The 18497-nt window shown below is 37.1% G+C and overlaps 1 protein-coding gene across 1 annotated transcript in view; it reads right to left on the bottom strand.

Moving 5' to 3' along the window:
• Nucleotides 1-18497, bottom strand: part of CENPE (centromere protein E) — an 85000-nt gene that overhangs the window by 9032 nt on the left and 57471 nt on the right. Inside the window, exons 39-45 of the mRNA XM_070506510.1 lie at nucleotides 17957-18115; nucleotides 16188-16292; nucleotides 12830-13048; nucleotides 10713-10910; nucleotides 9606-9809; nucleotides 7519-7737; nucleotides 4409-4594 (exon numbers count right to left, since the gene is read on the bottom strand). Coding sequence (XP_070362611.1) covers nucleotides 4409-4594; nucleotides 7519-7737; nucleotides 9606-9809; nucleotides 10713-10910; nucleotides 12830-13048; nucleotides 16188-16292; nucleotides 17957-18115 — 1290 coding nt within the window. The remainder of the gene's footprint in view (nucleotides 1-4408; nucleotides 4595-7518; nucleotides 7738-9605; nucleotides 9810-10712; nucleotides 10911-12829; nucleotides 13049-16187; nucleotides 16293-17956; nucleotides 18116-18497) is intronic.

Raw genomic sequence — 18497 nt, 5'->3', positions numbered from 1 at the left:
AAGATGAACTGACTATATTTGTGTGTATATATTTCTGGGCTCTCTATTTTGTTCCATTGATCTATTCGTATACATTTTGATTTAAAAGTTCAAAGAACTCTAAAAATATTTATTCATTTATGACACCTAAAAGAAAATTTCAATATATTCTAAAAATGGAGAAATTGCAGTAATTTTTTTGCCACAATATAATGAAATAAATTAGTCATATATAACAGTTTTAAAACAATTCTTGAGTAAAAGAAATTGAAATTGGAAATACTCTCTTAGAAATGAAAGACAGTGAGAATTCCTTATTTCAAACACACGACGTGTGCCCAAGCTGCACTCAGAAGCGCTGACAGCCTTAAACATCCTCTAGCCGCCTGAGGAGTCTGAGCGCCTGTGTTCTCAGTGAACAGCACCTGCTCATCCTATTTTAGATGGAGTCTGCTGAGAAACTTTCTTTGCTCTACCAGAAAAAGAATTCCTTTGAGATTCTGATTTGAATTACATTAACTTTAGAAATTAATTTGGGAAAAACTGATGGTTGTACAGTATTTAGGTTACAACCTAGGAAATGGCATATTTCTTATTTTAAACCACATGCTCTCCTATATTTCCTTTTAGAGTTTTGTTGTTCTTTTCATATATGTTGCCTCATTTTTTGTTAAGGTTAGTCACTTGAGCATTTTATATTTTGTGCCAGTTATAAATAAGATCTTTTTTTCCCACTGTGCAGGATGTCCCTAAAGTACTAGCACAGTTTGAATTTTTAACAAATTTACTGCTACTTGATATAAATAATTTGTAAAGATACAACAGAGGAAATGTATCAAGATTTAAACAAAACTGTTAATGAGTCATTTGTTCAAATTACTTTCTTCTATATTCACTTAATAAACCCTACATTATATTGGACAGCTATATCCAGGTGAATTAAAATAGTGGTGAATAGGTTAAAAGTTAATATCTTTGCATTTTACTATGCCAAATCTCGAGTTAAATATACTGTTGCATTTTATAGAATATTTATATAAAATACAGAAACAGATTCTTAAAAATTCAAACTGTATAAAGATTTTATGGATACCCTATACTTTGCTTTCTTTCCTCATGGATGCTGTACAATGGCATACTCTATTATATTATCTAAATGGTTACTTTTAGTATGCAGGAAAGATATTCCTCTCTCCATAGACACCTGTACCAATCTATACTGAGTGTGGAGAAATTTGTCGCTTACTCCCTCTTTCTTGAAACACTAGCTTCACTTATATGAAGAAACTGGAACCACTCTGTTGCCCAGACCCCCTTTTCTTTTTCACTCACTGGCTGCTCCATCTCAGTATCATTTGGTTACTCCACATCTCCTCTCCATTATGCTTATGCCCTCGTCCAGTCTCATGATTTTTATATGCTGATGATTCCCCAAACTTAAACCTCTCGCCTATATCTTGCTCAGACTCAGATATTCAATTGCCTAAGTCATATCTCAACTTGGGTGTCCCCAGTGGGCATTTCCAATTCAGCATGTCCAAAACTGAACTTTCCTGGTTTCAAACTTCCTCTTCTGGCAGTCTTTCCCATTTCCGTATGTAGCAACTCTATCTTCTTGGCTGCTCAGGCCAAAAACTTTGGAATCATCTCTGACTCCAAGAAATACGAGAGGTACGTGTTTGGCTTTCTCTTTGATAAATTGAATCTAAATATTTTGCAAAAAAAAAGAAATATGAGAGGAAGAGACATGTGCCACTTCTGGGCCAGAGCCTTTATGAGTACAGATTTTAAGACAATTTTTAGCTTCTCCATCTTGTCCCTTTTCTGTGAGCCTGAGCACGGACAGCTTACAACTGGGCTTTAACCATGCAGATGAAAACAGCACCAAGGAAGTGCTGGAGAAACAAGATGGGAGAAACGGGGGCCTCTGAATGACCATGTGGAAAGGAGCCACTTGCCAAGCTGGAACCCACACTTTTACGTGTGAAATAAGCTTCTATTTTGTTTGAGCCATTGCATTTTGTGGTTCCCTTTGTTGTAGGAGCTGGCACGTCACTAACAAACACGCCTTCCTGGATTCTATTTTCAAAGGGCAGCCTTTAAAAATTTAAGTCAGACTATATCATTTTGCCAAAATCCTCTGATGACTTCCCATCTCATCCAGAATAAAACCCAAAGTGCTTACAAATAGCTTTCAAGATGCTTTATGATTTGGCTCTCTGCTACTTCTCACCTATTTCCCCTTCTATCCTTGCCCACGCTGCTCAGGAGACGCTGGCTTTCTTGCTGTTTCCTTGAATACATCTCAACTACTTCTGTGTTGCGGCCTTCGCATTTGCTACTTCTTTTGCCTAGAAGGCCCTTCCCTACCAGACAGCTCACACCATCACTTCGTCATCTTAATTGTGCGGCTCTCCTCAACTCCCCTTACAAAATCACACTCCTACTCACACCCACTCTCACCCTGCACCTATATACCTCTGTCTGGCTTAATATTTTTCCATTGCACTTCTCACCGTTTAACAAACATATATACTTGTTTATTTTCTGACTTCATGAAGCAGAATGTAAGCCTCTTCAAGGAGGCTTTATTTTTTTTCCATTGCAGTACACATGGCATCTAGAACAATGACCAACACATAGTAGGTATTCAACAAATACTTGTTGAATGAATAAAAATGTGATCATTTAGTTATTTAAAGTATTAAAAAATTACTCTCAAAGATTTTAAAGCTTTACAGTTGATTTTCTTGGTTTTTAGCTATACTAACAATTTCTAAAAACAAAATTAAGATTATTTTCTCTTGCCTCTCTGTTTCATGTCTCATTGAATGAACCAGAATTTTTAGAACAATGTTAAATAATGAAAAGAGTAGGCATTCTTGGCTTGTTTCTAATTTTGGAATGAAGAGAAGAGACACTGGAGCAGGAACAGTGAACAAAATGCCTATTAGGATCCGACCCAAGTAGCAGAAGAGTGAGAAGTAGCTGTGGCTCAGACGAGGAAGGAAGGCTGTGATGAAGGAGGGTGCGACTTGTGTAACGGCATTCAAGCTCAAAAACATTTCAACTCTGCTCTTTCTAGAGAAAACAGGTTAGATTAAGCCCATAGGCTACCACGTGGGACTCAATAACAGGGGATTAAGTAGAAAAAAATATAATTTTAAAATGTACTTATCTAACAGAGTATTAAATATTTAGATAAGAAGCATATTTTTTTGAAAAATGAAAAGAAAGTCTCAACAAGAAAAAAACCAACAACTCAATTAAAAAGTGGGCAAAAGATCTGAACAGAGATTTCTGCAAAGAAGATATATGGATGGCCAACAGGCTCATGAAAAGATGTTCAACATCATTAGCTATCAGGGAAATGCAAATCAAAACTACAAGGAGATATCACCTCCCTCTGGTCAGAATGGCTATAATTAACAAGACAGGAAACAACAAGTGTTGGAGAGGATGTGGAGAGAAAGGAACCCTCAAACATTGCTGGTGGGAGTGCAAAGTGGTGAAGCCACTATGGAAAACAGTATGGAGACGCCTCAGAAAATTAAGAATAGATCTACCATATGATCCAGCTATCCCACTGCTGGGTATTTATCCAAAGAACTTGAAAACACAAAGGCATAAAAGATATATGCACCCCTATGTTCATCACATCATTATTCACAATAGCCAAGGCTTGTAAACAACCTAGGTGCCCATCAAGGGACGAATGGAAGATGTGGTATATATACACAATGGAATACTACTCAGCCATAAGAAATGATGAAATCTGGCCATTTGTGAGAACATAGATGGACCTTGAGGGTATTATGCTAAGTGAAATAAGTCAGAGGGAGAAAGTCAAATACCATATGATCTCACTCATAAGTAGAAGATAAAAATGACAAACAAACACAGAGCAAGAGAGACTGGATTGGTGGTTACCAGAAGGGAAGGGAGGAGGGGGAAGGGCAAAAGGGGTGATTAGACACACGTGTGGTGATGGATAATTGGTCTTTGTGGGGTGAACATGATGTAATCTACACAGAATTCGAAATATATTATGATGTACACCTGAAAGTTATATAATGTTATAATCCAATGTTACTGCAATAAAAAATTTAAAAAAAAACATATTTATGAAAAAATGTTGCAATATACTACTAGAGATATACAAACATACATCCTCTACATTTTTGGCATTCAGAAATTAAAGTGAAAATAAAAAATTTCCTTACTTTGAAAAGTAAAAAAATTAAAAAAAATTAAAAAAATAAGATATATTTTAAACTGTCAAGAATATTTATGTTTTTTAAAAATAATTTTTACAGGAAGATGAAAACAATCATTATTTGGCATGAAAATAAACGTATGCATTTATTTATATTTATTATGCATAATTTATAAAATTATGCCTTTATTTATAAAATGAGTTTTAAGTTACCTGAAGTACTTGGATCATTTCTTTTGTTTTTTCAAGGCATTTATTTGATTCATTAACTTGTGATTGAAGTTTTGCTATTATATCATTAGTCATCTCAAGCTCTTTCTGCATCTTTATAATCTTGTCTTCCTTTTGCATGGCAGTTTCTTTAGCTTCACGTAGTGAAGTTTCCAGCTCTTGAATCTTCTATTAAAAAAAACACACATATATAAGGTGTGCCTTGAAGACAGAATCACAGTTTATATGAAACAAAGATCATATATAGGTATTAATCTTTCAGATTGCATCAACATAGGATAGATGGAGACTCCAAATGTCACTCAATTTATACATGTATTATTTTTTTCATTTAGAAGCTGATCATTTAGGACTAAAAGAGGCCCAGATTTTATATAAGGTTAGTACTTATTTTATTTACTAGTTAGCATGGTGCTAAGCATATTAAATAGGCACTTACATTTTAAATTAACACTACTTACAGAAAGTATATTTGTTAATTGACACTTTAGAGGAATACATGTAACATATCTTTCCCTTTATTTTTATTACCTAGTTTTTATGCTGAAAAATACAAGTATGTGGAAAAATCCAAAGGCATATAATTAAGATTAAGTTCCCCCATCTCAGAACCCCCACTGACTCTAAAGCGATGACTACTAAACTCTTTCAAGTGTATCCTTCTAGAAATTTTCTATATGTATCTACGCATGTGAATATACAGTTTACAAAAACAGTAAGTCACACACACAATAGTGTGTAAGAAGAAAGTTCACACAGAATAGCGTGAAAGAAGAAAGAGCCAAAGCAGGACTGCATTCGAACATGAAGAAGACAGATATGACTACAGAAGAACTATACAACTTTAATGTAGACCATGAAGACACTGAAATTGTTAAAGGTTTTGTTTCCCTTGGTTCAGTCATCAGTTTAAATGGAGACCGCAGCCAAGAAATCAAGAGAAGACTGTGACTCAGAAGGGCAGCGATGGAAGAATCAGGAAAGATCATCAACAGTAAGGGAGTATCATTAGAGACCAAGGCCAAGATTATCGACACCCTCGCATTCCCAATTACTATGTGTGGGTGCGAAAGCTGGACAGTGAAGAAGGCTGACAGGAAAAAATGGACTCATTTGAGATATGGTGTTGGAGGAGAGCTCTACAGATACCCTGGACTGCCAGAAAAATGAACAAGTGGGTCCAAGAGCAAATTAAGCCTGACCTATCTCTGGAGGCAAAAATTGTAAAACTGAGACTATCCTACCTTGGGGACATGATGAAAAGTAAAAGGCAGCAGGAAAAGAGGAAGACGAAATACGAGATGGAGTAATTCCAGAAAGGAAGCCATAGGCGTGAGTCTACAGGAGCTGAGTAGGGCTCTTGAGGACAGGATATTGGACATCACTCATTCATAGAGTTGCCAGGAATCAGAGCTGACTCTACAGCACATAACAACAATAAATATATACTTCTGGTTTTTTGTGGGTTTTTATTGCTGAGGAAGATGAGCCCTGAGCTAACTTCCTCTTTTTTTGCTTGAGGAAGATTAGCCCTGAGCTAATATCTATGTCAATCTTCCTCCATTTTATATGTGGATTGCTGCCACATCATGGCTGCCAATGAGTGGTGTAGGTCCGTGCCTGGGATCTGAACCATGAACTGGGCCGCCGAAGTAGAGCATGCAAACTTAACCACTATGCCATGGGGCTGGCCTCCTGCTTTTTAAAAAATTAAAAATTTTATTTTCACTTGATAATATATTTTCCAGATCTTTTCATTATCAACACATAGATCTCTCGCATTTTTGTTTTCATGGGTAAATATATCCTATTTCATGGAGGTACTATAAACTAGTTAACCTGTCACCTACTAATGAACATTTAGGTTATTTCCAGTTTTTTATAAATACAAAAATATCTTAATTTGTTCATAATATAAGACTGTTCACATATACACACATGCAGGTTTTCCTGGAAAACGTTTCTTTTTGGTCCACCTGGAATTTACTTTTGTTTAATGAATGAGGTAGGAGTCCAGACTTATTCTTCTAAGATGGCTAGTTGGTTGTTCTGATTCAAACATTAAGCAGACTATCTTTCCCCCCTGAGTTGACTGCTCCTACTGTCATGCACTGAATTCTCCTACTTGTTTGGGTGGACTGCCCAACTCTCTGCCTGCCCCACTGCTCTACCTCCACATCACTGACCTGCTCTGTGCTACTCTGATTTGGCCTAATTATCAAACTAATAACATACGATTTATTATCTGATGGGGTATTTCCTGGGGTCATTGAAAATGGGATTTCCTTGTGCTTGTTTATCTTATTGCTTTGGAAGATGGGTTTCATATTTCCACTATTTTTACCTCTACAGCTGACTGAGGTCTGTAGTGATCAGCAAATCAATAAACTCTATATTAGTGATCTTCTAGTTTCCACTAGTAATAATTATTAAACTGGCAGTTGATGTTTTATTATAAATATTTATTTTGGTAAAAATGCTAAGTTGTAATTCACTCGGGTTCCCCACTAAGACGTGTGTGCTAACAAAATAAAACAGCGTGTTTGCTGTACAGATTCCCAAGTAAGGGCAGTTAATACAGTTATTGGATTATTCAAATAATGTACTGATTCTTGGGCACAGGTTAATCTGTATAAGAAATTTATTATACTTTTAGCCTCTTCCATTTTTGTTTTGATCACATTAACCAATATTAAAGACACTGATGATAATTAGAGAAAAGCTAAATTGCTCTTTCTCTCTAAACTAGTTTGGTACTATAGACATAGATTATAATTTAATAGAAAGTCACATGATTTAGAAAACTTATAATGTATGGTAATAACACCTTAAGTGGTATACATACCTATTAATCAAATTAAGGCATGAGTTACTTCTATTTTATAATTCAAAGGTAAGATCTTATGTAACATGTAGCTTTATAATTAGTTGAGTGAGCGCCCCAATAGAACTATATTTAAAAAACAAGTCCATCATGCATGTTCCCTAATACCTTCAATACTGTGATTTTGCTCTGAAATGTTACATATGATACATCTTTAACTCTACAATGAAGCTGCAAATTGAAAAACATCTTATAAGAAATCTCATACCTCTGTGGTTAGTTGTGTAGCTCTTGATGTGACATGAAGATTCTTATCGCCTTGTGTAGTAGGATTAACAAGGGCACCAGATGTTCGAGAGATCTTCAAAGTTTGATAGTTTTTCAACAGTTTTTCATTTTTCTCTTTCACTGATTTCAGGTCATGTTCCCATTCTTTGGTGATGGTCACATTTCTTTCCTCAAACTCTGTTGATTCATTCATTATAGCCTATTGAGTAGTAAAGACAACACTATAGCTTCTAAAATGAATTACGTATTAAAAAAACCACTATGGAAAATACTAGAGTTCTAGGACAAGGCATATGTTGAAATTCATTATTCAGAACATTCTAGAATAGTACTTTAAAAGAATGTGAACATTCTTTGTGGCTTGCACCAGTTCCTGACATTTCAGAAGACGCTGGATATTGATTATGAGAATAAAAGAAGAATAAGGACTAGAGAGGATTCATATTGATTTGCAAGATGATAATCTCATTCTATTAGATCAGCACTGACATATGAAGAGGAATCTGAAGAACTGGTCAGGTTAAAATCATTATGTATGTTATGACATATATAATGTCATATATAAACATTAACTGACATCTAATAGCAGAGCATACCCAGTAAACTTAATAACAATCTATTTTCCTCTTTCATTTCAAACCTCAGTGTTTATAAGGAAAAAAATTTACTGACTTTTCGTCATCTGAAAATCTTCTATTTCCGTGCAGGGAGTAACAGCCAATCCATACCCTCATTACATCAAAGGCTGACTCACTCTGAAATTGCTTCTATCATCTTTTTACTTCCTATTCTTATGGGATGTACTTTTTGCTCTCATCATGAATGCCTTCTTGGCCTTACCTGTATCTTTCTTTGTGGCTTTATGGTAGTTCTGTGAGATGCGGATCCTAAATTAGTTGTGTTCTTGCTGGCACCCTGGACTCTCCTTGGTTCTGGACTACTGACCCCACACCACACCAAGTTATCAATTGCTATGCTCAGATGGTGGAAGAAGCCACATATCCATGCTGATCCACAGAGCAGAAATCTCTACTTTCTAACCACAAGTGAGCCCTCAATATTATGAGAAAAACACTGAATTATATGGAAATTATCTTATCCCAAACACTGGTTTTATGCTTTTCTTCATTGATTGTGGACCATTTTTTTTTATTTTAAAAGCTCATTTACTGTTTTGCTAGCTTGGGGTATTCGACAAATGGGATTCACTATCCACAGGAAAACCTTTTTTAAAAATGTTATCTACATTTCAATGTGATTTAAGTATAGTTTCCAGATGAAATTAAAGTGTCAGGAAAGAACTACCCAAACAAATGAAATATAAAACCAATCTTAGGAGCTATAATATTAATCTAGCTCCCTTTGCTCCAACTGCCTATATAACAAGCAACTTTCTGATTAATGACAATTTTACCAGGTGTATGAGGTAGAGATTACTTCAGAAAGCCGAATGAATCTTCTCATCAGTGGAAAGTAAAACAAATTAATAAAACTGATCTCAAGCAATCTTGGTTCATATGAATCTGTCCACAAGGGCTGGTCACCTTGGGAACAATGATACAAACCACATGTTTGAACCTCACAGTTGAAGGATCAGCACGTATGATAGCAACAGCACCGAGGTGAGAAGCACAAGGCCTCACTAATTAGTGGACTAGAGCTGTCTTTGGCTTGACCACAGGTGCTGCCCACAGCCCTGAAACAGGCTAGCATCTCACCTTGTTTGAGGATACTTGGGGGAAAAGGCTCAGGTCCTACGGAAGCGAGAAAGGACAGAGGAAAATGGCAAGATTTGAGGTTTCACCAGTGGAAATGGATTGTTATACTGCAACATTTTATTATCTTCTTTACAAGTTGATATATTTAATTACCTTAAGGAAGCAAAATGTGTTAGAGGAAGAACACATTTACAGTCACTCTTTTTCAAATAAAAAAATAAAGAAGCATATACAAATAAATGAAAGAAAATATACTTAAAATTAAGTTGCTCTAAGTCTTTTTAAGAATGAGGCAGAAAAATTAAAGCAAACAAAAAAAAAGAATGAGCACAAAAAAAGTACTACTTACAATTATCTTTTTATTATAAAAGATATTCACTTCACAAATCCTATCATTTTCTTTCTGGATGCCATTTTTAAGCTTTTCTATATCAAAATGAGTATTCAACCACTCTTCCAAAAACTGGGTCATTTCTTTCCTATTACTCAGTACTTGTTGAAATTCCATCTTTACGCTGTGGAAGTCACATTCCGAAAAATCTTTGAGAATTTCCTGTGTGAAAAATAAGCATTGAATCTCCTGAATCTTAGGAAAGTTTTTATCTAAATATCAGACAAATATCATAAAAAGGGGAAAATAACTTTACTGAACTTTCACTTCTAATATTTTGAAGTAAACATAATTCTAATTTATCCTCATTATATTAGAAATATAATTCTAATTTAAATAATAAAATTTTGGCAGTATAGGCTATGTAACAGAGGCACATCTACAAATTCTGCCTTTTGGCATTTTTAAAACCTGTTCGAAACTATGAATCTGTGACAGTGTCTGAAGTGCTTCTGGATGCAGCTTTTCTGTGCATACAGCAGGCCTTGCATGCATACTGGGAACTGCAGGGGCCTCACACTGCTGGGTGAGAGCAGGACACTCCATGTGGGGTTGCTACAATACAAATGTCTGTGACTCCCAGTCACAGATCTAGGAAGTTTTAGAAGGCATTTGGAAACTTATTCTGGGCTTCCAAGAAATCCTACTTGCTGATATTAAGTCTACTTTTCTATATCTGTGTAGTTCTGAAAGGAGGCTAGTCTATGACTTGGCACTCTTTACATCTGGCCAGCTGTCATTCTGCAACCTATTTTTTTTCTCCCCAAAGCCCCAGTAGTACATAGTTGTATATCCTAGTTCTAGGTCCTTCTGGTTCTTCTCTGTGGGACACTGCCACAGCATGGCCTGACGAGCAGTGCCAGGTCCACGCCTAGGATCTGAATCAGCGAACCCCAGGCTGCCAAAGCAGAGCACAGGAACCCACTTGCTACGCCACCAGGCTGGCCCCTCTGCAAGCTGTTTTTAATTTCATAAATGAAAATGACTCTAAGCACATGAAGAGGTACCTTTCTATTTGATAAAAAGACTTAAAATCTAATTAAATCCATTTTAAATAAATCATACCTCAATATGTAGATCCATTTTCTGGCTCAACTGGAGGTCCCCTAATTCTCTGGATGGTACATCATCATCTTGTTGAAGATGCTGCATTTTACTTAGCAGTTCATTTTGCTTTTCCACTTCATCAATAAAAACCATTTCAAGTTTACTGATGGATTCATGTTGTTCTTCCTTTATCTTTGTAACATAGCTTAACACATACTTGCAGGAAAACATGAAACAAATTGGGAAATGAAACTTTTATCACGTTTAGAGGAAGTTCTAAACTCTCAAGACTAAGAGGTGGGGCGGCTTGTCTTGTTTGTCTCTATCCTCTGAGGAGTGAGGAAGAAGGGAAGAACCTCTCTCTATTCCCAAGTTTCTACTCTCAGCGTCTTCGGAGAGTGACTTCCAGACCTCTAGTTTCTTATTTCTGACTTCCTTCTGGAGCTACCTCAGGGATGTCCTACAGTTACCTCAGATTCAATATGTTTACAATGTAACATGATCCCTTTCCCTATAAACCCACCTTTTTCTATTGCCTCCTTTTGGTTAATTATATCACGCAGTTTTCCCAGTGAGATTCATTTCAACATCCTCTCCTGCCTATGTCAGCTGGGTGGCCAACGTGAGTGTGCCCTGCCTCAGGACTTACCTGTCAAGTGTGGCTTAAAGGGGACAAGAATTTGAATGCCCTGGTTCTATGGACCTCATGAATAAGTTCTGGATATCTGATTGTTAGGCTTTTGAAGACTATTAGAGCCTGAGGGGCAATCTACCTAGGTAGGGAAGATACCGCTTCCTACTTCCTCAACTTCCACCATTCCTTAACAATTTACAATCTGGCCTCTTTCCTAACCACTCAACTAAAACTGCTCTGACAAAGGTCACCAGTAAGCTCTATTGTCAACAATTGAGGGGATCTCTTCATTCATGTTCTGGCTGTCTGAAGCATCTGCCACCCTTGACCACTTCATCTTTGACACACTCTCCACCACTGACTTGACCAATGGCACTTTTGCTCAGTTCTCTCTTATCTCTCTGACTTTTCCAACCTCAAACTCATGTGTTGCTCTCTTTTCTGCTACTGCCTTTTGAGAACTGATCTTTTCCAGAGTTCTCTTTTATCTTCACTCTATTATGCTTCTGGGTGGGCTCATTCACACCTGTTGTACTATCTATCACCAAATGCTGATGGATCCCACATCTTTATCTGTGGTCCTGATTTTTCTCCTGACAAACCTCAGATTCACAACTAAAAGCCTACTTGGTTTCTCTTCCTGGATGTTCCATTATAGGTATTTCTATCTCAAAACATCTCAAATTAAACACCAGATCTCTCCTCCTGCCTCACCTGCCTTCTCCCTTTCGTTTTTTCTTTCTATCAGTTAATGGCACCACTATCCACAAACCCGGCTAAGCCCAAATCCTGGGGCTCAGTCTGAACTTCCCTCCCCTCCCTCCACTGTCAAGCACATGGACCTACTATTGTAAACTGCCAAATATTTCTTTAACTTCTTTCATCCTTTCCATCCCTATGAATCCTTCCCCCATAGTACTGTCACCCATCACATCTCATCAGGACAATTGTAACTGCCTCTTGTCTCTTCTCTCTGCCACCAGGCTTATCATCCCCTGCAGACTCATTTCTTCTTTGTCTGTAGTGAAGTCTCTACAATGGCAACCCGATCACATTACTGCCACCACTTAAAATAACTGTCCAGTGACCCCTCCTCATCTCTAAAATGAACTCTAAGCTTTACTGCTTGAGCCCAGCTTCCAGTCCAGTCTTGTCTTCAACTTGTTCTCCAGGACATTGTCCACTACTGCACTTCTCACCTGTTCAAATGTCTGCCTCACCCACTGGACTAGGAGAGATTTAGCGGTTGCTCATCTCTGTCTCCCCAGCACCCTGACACATTGTTAAGGCCAAAGGCAGAGATCAGGTTTTGTTGAATGAGCAGGTCCTAGATGCACTGAGGATCCTGCACATACTATTCTCAGACCCATGCCATCTTTAATTCAGTAGCAAATGTACTAATTAGCAAATACACCAACTCCCAAAGCAGGACTTAAATATACTGGTTTGTAACTGAAATTAATGGCAATATTTACAAAGATATTACTAAAACAGGTGGTACCTTGAGTTTCTTCATGACTCTGTGGAACTCCATGGAACATCTCTGGTTGGCAGTGAGAAGTTTCTGAATCTGTCTGGTTTGTGGATGTGGAAGTGAGAGGTTTGCTTTTACTCTAATTGAAAGCTCTCTTTGGGTTTCAATTTCCCTCTCCAAGTCAAGGCAGAGTCCATTTAAGCACTCATAATGACTATCCATCTCTGTGTATCTCTTCAGAAGCTCCTAAAGGCAGTGAGAATTCATTCAATTTAATAATTCATTCTACTTTAACAATAAGTAGTCCTAGCTCTGGAATTGTAACAAAATTTATGCTTTAACACTTTCTATAGGGCAGAAATAAATTGAGACTTTTGTGTATAAAAAACAAAAAGAAAATGTTATTGTCGATTTTGGATTATAGAAATAATTATAATCATTGTGGAAATTTAAGAAGTTTAAACTGTAGGGGAGGAAGATATTTCCTCTACACGCTCTAGGTCCTTCTGGCTGGACAGCGAATTAAATTCACATGAGACAGAATAACAGGAGAAAATTAAACAAAGCTTTATAACATGTATACATGGGAGAGACCCAGGAAAACTGAGCAACTCACGAAAATGGCGGAAGCTCTCACCTTAAATATCATCTTCAGCTAAAGACAAAGGAGGATGTTGTGGGTAGGGGGAGTCAGTATGGGAGGTTACCAGACAAGTACAGTAAACAAGAGTAAGGTTATTATGCAGATTTAAGTCCTTGCCTTCCGCATTGATAAGAGTTTCTAGAGGTAAGGTCATCCCCCTTCTTCCTGGTACAGAGAGGGAGACATCTTTACAGATGGAGATTTCCCTTACAAATGGAAATGTCTCTTACAAAGGGTAACTTCTACTTTTCAGAGTTTCTCTCATGTCTGCAGTTTTTGAAAGTAACCAGCCCAAAATAATCTTCATGCCAAAGAGATATATCTTGGGGTGGCCAATTCTAATCCTCTATAAAACAGCTATAACAAAGAAAACCAGAAACAACCATTGTTATCATTTTGATACATTTTCTTTTAGTCTTCTAAACATCCATGATTTGAATGAACATTTACAAAGTTGGAAGAGAAATTTGCATGAATTCAATCTAGTATGTATTGTAGCTCAAGGCTGAATGCTAGCTTCTGTTGACAATAGGTGGTGTGAGTGAGCAGATAAAACTGATGAGGATCAAGGATGCCTCAGGGAGAAAAGCCCAAGGCTTCCTGGCCTACATACCAATCTATATCATCCTCACAGAAGCATGGGACATCCTGACCTCATTCAATCTGATTCTTACCCAAAGTTATAAGACCACCTGATAACCAGACTCCACCTGCACTGATACTTTTTTTACCTAATTTTTCCTTTGTCTTGTAAAGAAGCAACTCACATACTTATGCCTTATAAATTTAGCCCTACCCTCAACCCATGTTTGCAGCTCTTCACTGCCCATAGGTCCTGTCCCCATGCTACTCCATGCTACTTCCTGAATAAAAGAGCACTACTGCCAGACCTTGAGAGTCCAAGAAATGTTTCTTTCGACTCCTCAGCTCACTGAGCCAGCATCAAAATGAGTGACAACAAATCACATGACCTACGTTCTATTATCTGCCTAGAATCTGAGATTTCTCACCTTTTATCAGAGTTAGAGTTCAGGTTCTAGCCCTGTCACTTCCTGACTGGGGAAATCCTTGAGCCATTCTCCCAACTACAAAATGAAGACTACAATAATTTCCACAAAGTTTTCTAGGGAATTAAGTAAAATGTTAGATAATATCTATATATAACCTATAAAATACATACAGACACTATAAATTAAAGGAAATAAAATTATATTTGTAGAAATGCTTCTATACCCAAGTTTTAAACTTAGACTTGGTTTCAAATCCTAATTTTACCAATTTACCAGCTGTGTGACCTTGGGCAATGACTAAACTTCCTCCTGGGCCTCAATTTCTTTGTTTATAAATGGAACAATAAACTCTGTCTCATGAGGTAAGCACCCAGTCTAGTGCCTTGTGTATGGCAGACACCCATTAGGCCTAGGCCCAGCAGCTCAACTTTCTAGAGACCAGACAGGTGACAAGCTGGTCAGGGCACAGGTGGAAGAACACTTTACATTCAATCGGGTATTAACATATTTAGTTCAGGGTGCTAAACAATAGAGTAAGGGGCTTCTGACAATAATGAGCTCTCCTTTTAATAATTTAAGGAAAACCTAGATAGATGTTCATTAATCTGGGATGTTGGAGAGGGGATTCTTGCCTTTGGTCTTAGGAGGAATCACCTTATGATTGGAGCAGCACTGTCTAGTCATTCATTTGTACTTTTAATAAATACATATTGAAGGCTGACTTCTGTCAGGACTGTGCTAAGTGATGCAGCCATAAACAACACACAGAAGTCTTTAGGGATCTTGTGTTCTAATAGGGGTGACAGTAAATCCTGTTGGCTTTACCCTCACTACATGTTCAGAATCCACACACTTCTCACTGCTTCCACTACTACCTCTCTGGGCCAAGCCATCACCATCTTCGCATGATTACTGAAATTAGTCTTTCAAATAGTCTTCCTGCTATCACTTAATTTTCAACACAACAATCAGAGCTATCCCTTTAAAATGTAAGTCAGACCATGTCTCTCTCGTGGTCAAAACTCTCCAGTGGATCCACATCTCGTTCAGAGTAAAACCCAAAGTCTTTTAAAAGCCCCACAGCCTGCTTCCTCCTGTTAACTCTGACCTCGTTTCTCATTAGCTTTCCCCCTTGTTGATGTTGCTGGAGCCCACTAGGCAGCTTCTGCTTCAGGAGCTTTGTCCTTGCTGTTCTCCCTGCCTGTTCTGCTCTCCACCAGATACCTGTATGTCTCAACCATTGACTCCTTTCAGGTATCTGCTGAAATACCACCTTTCCAGTGAAGCCTCAAAATCATAAACCCTACTGTTTTTTTTCAAAGATTGGCACCTGAGCTAACATCTGTTGCCAATCTTTTTTCTTCTTCTCCCCAAAGCCTCCCCAGTACATAATTGTATATTCTAGTTGTGAGTGCCTCTGGTTGTGCTATGTGGGATGCTGCCTCAGCGTGGCCTGACAAGCGGTGCCATGTCTGTGCCCAGGATCTGAACTGGGGAAACCCTGGGCTGCCGAAGCGGGAGCACAAACTTAACCACTTGGCCCCAGGGCCGGCCCCAAACCCCACTGTTTTGTTTGTGTATGTATGCATGTATGCACACACATATCTGTACTAGATTATGAAGTTTAGAAGAATACTGAGCATTATCTATTCATTCCATAGAGGTGCCTGTGACTCCACAGGCCTTTGGAAGGGCCCCAATATTTATTTGTAATTTGAACAGGGGCACTTACTTTTATCCTAAAGCACTTTTCTCTCAGGCTTTCTGTAAGGTGCTGTTTTCCATCACATAGCAACATTTTTTCATATTTTAATACCTCTTTGATGTTCTGTTGGTCCTGCTTGGATGGAAAGAAATAAACAAGGCTTCAGCTATAACTCCATTCATATATAATGTCTAATCATTTACTTTTTCAATTACACATTGTACATTATTTCAATAATGGAATCAAATATTATACTTGTAACACAAAAAAATGTTAAAAATGGTCAGAAAATGAATAATAGTATCATGAAGTCTTTTAGTGAGTAACCTCAACTCATTGGGGAAAAAAGTGGGAGAACCACATATTTTTTGGAGACAGAATCTGTTCCTGTAACCTTCATAGCTGCAAATTAGGTTTTAGATTTATCTCTGGTTCCTACTCTTCCAGATCTCTGCATTAGAATAATTATTGCCAACTAAACATGCTAGCACGACTGTCTGTACTGTCCATGGTGCTCCAAGCTCCATTCATATATTCTTCCCAGCACCTTGGACCAGAAAATTCATACCCTGCCTACATTTTGTATTTCTGACTACAAGTACAAAACAAAACATTTTCTCCCATTTGTTTATCTTATTTACTGCAGTACCCAGAAGACTAATTGTTCAATGAATATTTGTTGAATGAATTAAATCTCTTTATAAATTTAGTTAGGGTCCACATAAATATGATTCCCAAGTGTCTGATGTTTCTATTGAGATTGCAAATGATACTGTTTTCCACTTTATTCTTTCTTCACTATTGAAATATGAGAATGAAAAAGATTTTTATAGATTTCATAAACTTTCTTATTGATCTGAAGTTTACATTACTTTTTAGAGGATTCAGTTCAATTTCTTTTTTTGTATTCATCTTGCCTTCTTCCCTTCTAATGTCACTAACAAGAGCCCACGTCTAACCCTATCATGTAGAGATAGAGAGATGGGCTATTTAATCTTTTGTAAATCGAATCCTTCAAATATTTCTCCATTGAGAATAATGCTATTTCTTGGTTTAAAAAATCTTTTAAAATTTCATTAAAGAAAATAGTCTGCTTATTTAACAAATTTTTTCTTAAAAATAAAGAATTAAAATGGTATTTTCTGAAATAGATTTTAGCTTCTTTTAAAACTGTACTTGCCTGTTTGTGTGAAAAGTTATAGTAATAGTTTTCCCATTATCCTCCGTTTGTAGAAATTTCCCGGAAAAAAAAAGTAAAAACATTGCTACCCTTTTCAAAAAAGCTTGTTTCTTATAAATAGTTACTAGGTAGGGGTAGATTCTGAACTCGCTCTAGCTATCATTTCTCTTAAGGTTTCTCTGAATTGGTCTCTTTCCATTTTTGAGAGACTTTTATGCTCCTTAGCTCATCTCTCTCCTTAGCTACAATTCTTATTTCTTCAAGGCTTTCATAAAGTTTCTTAGTCAAGTGTAAGTTATCCATTTCCACATTTTGCATAGATAAATTTTGGGCCTCAAACTGCTTCTTCAATCCTTCCGTTTCATTCATTTTTTAATGAGTTTTACTGACATCTTCTTTCACTTTAAGAAGTTGAAGCTCTTTTTTCTGAAGTTCTCGGATCTTGAGATAATTATAAAACAAGTTAGAATGCAAACAGAACTCCTTCAAGGACGGAAAATAGTCTATTTGTTACATACAAGCACATATCTATGTCTATATATCTATTTCTATCTCCTTGCTGAGTCTACAAATAATTTTGGACACAACTACTCCCAAAAGAATAAAACAACAATACCTTTTCCTGTAATTCATCTTTTGCCTTATTTAAATCCTTTTGAATATTTGAAATCTGGGTTGTCTTTTCTGAAACTCTCTCTCTGAATTTATCAATAGTTTCTTGGTGTTCTTTCAAATGCATACGAGCAATTTTCAGTTCTTGTTGTGTTTCCAGATCCTTTATTATTAGAAGAAATTGAGAAATATGATAATATAAAGGCACATTATCTTTTCTTAATGATGAACTAGTTAAAGTAAAAAAATGCATTCTCACAGTTAAAAACCACCAACACACCACCCCCAAATCAGAACAGTATGGAAGGATAGAGAGTACAGACCCTGTCCCTCACCTCGCCCATCCTAGTCCTGCTCCTTGTTGAACTGGCTGCTTGCTCTTCTCCTTTCAGACCCCTTGGACACCCTTCTAGATCAACGTCACAGCAAAAGTGTCCCTTTCTTATGCTTAGTGTTCCCTTATACAGACAAACCCCACTTAGCCAGTGCCTTATGGCGGACACTTGGATTGCTTTTAGCTTTTGTTTACCACAAACAATGCTGCA

Source organism: Equus asinus, chromosome 3 (assembly GCF_041296235.1).
Source record: "Equus asinus isolate D_3611 breed Donkey chromosome 3, EquAss-T2T_v2, whole genome shotgun sequence".
Taxonomy (NCBI): domain Eukaryota; kingdom Metazoa; phylum Chordata; class Mammalia; order Perissodactyla; family Equidae; genus Equus; species Equus asinus.
This window is presented reverse-complemented; position numbering and strand designations above follow the sequence as displayed.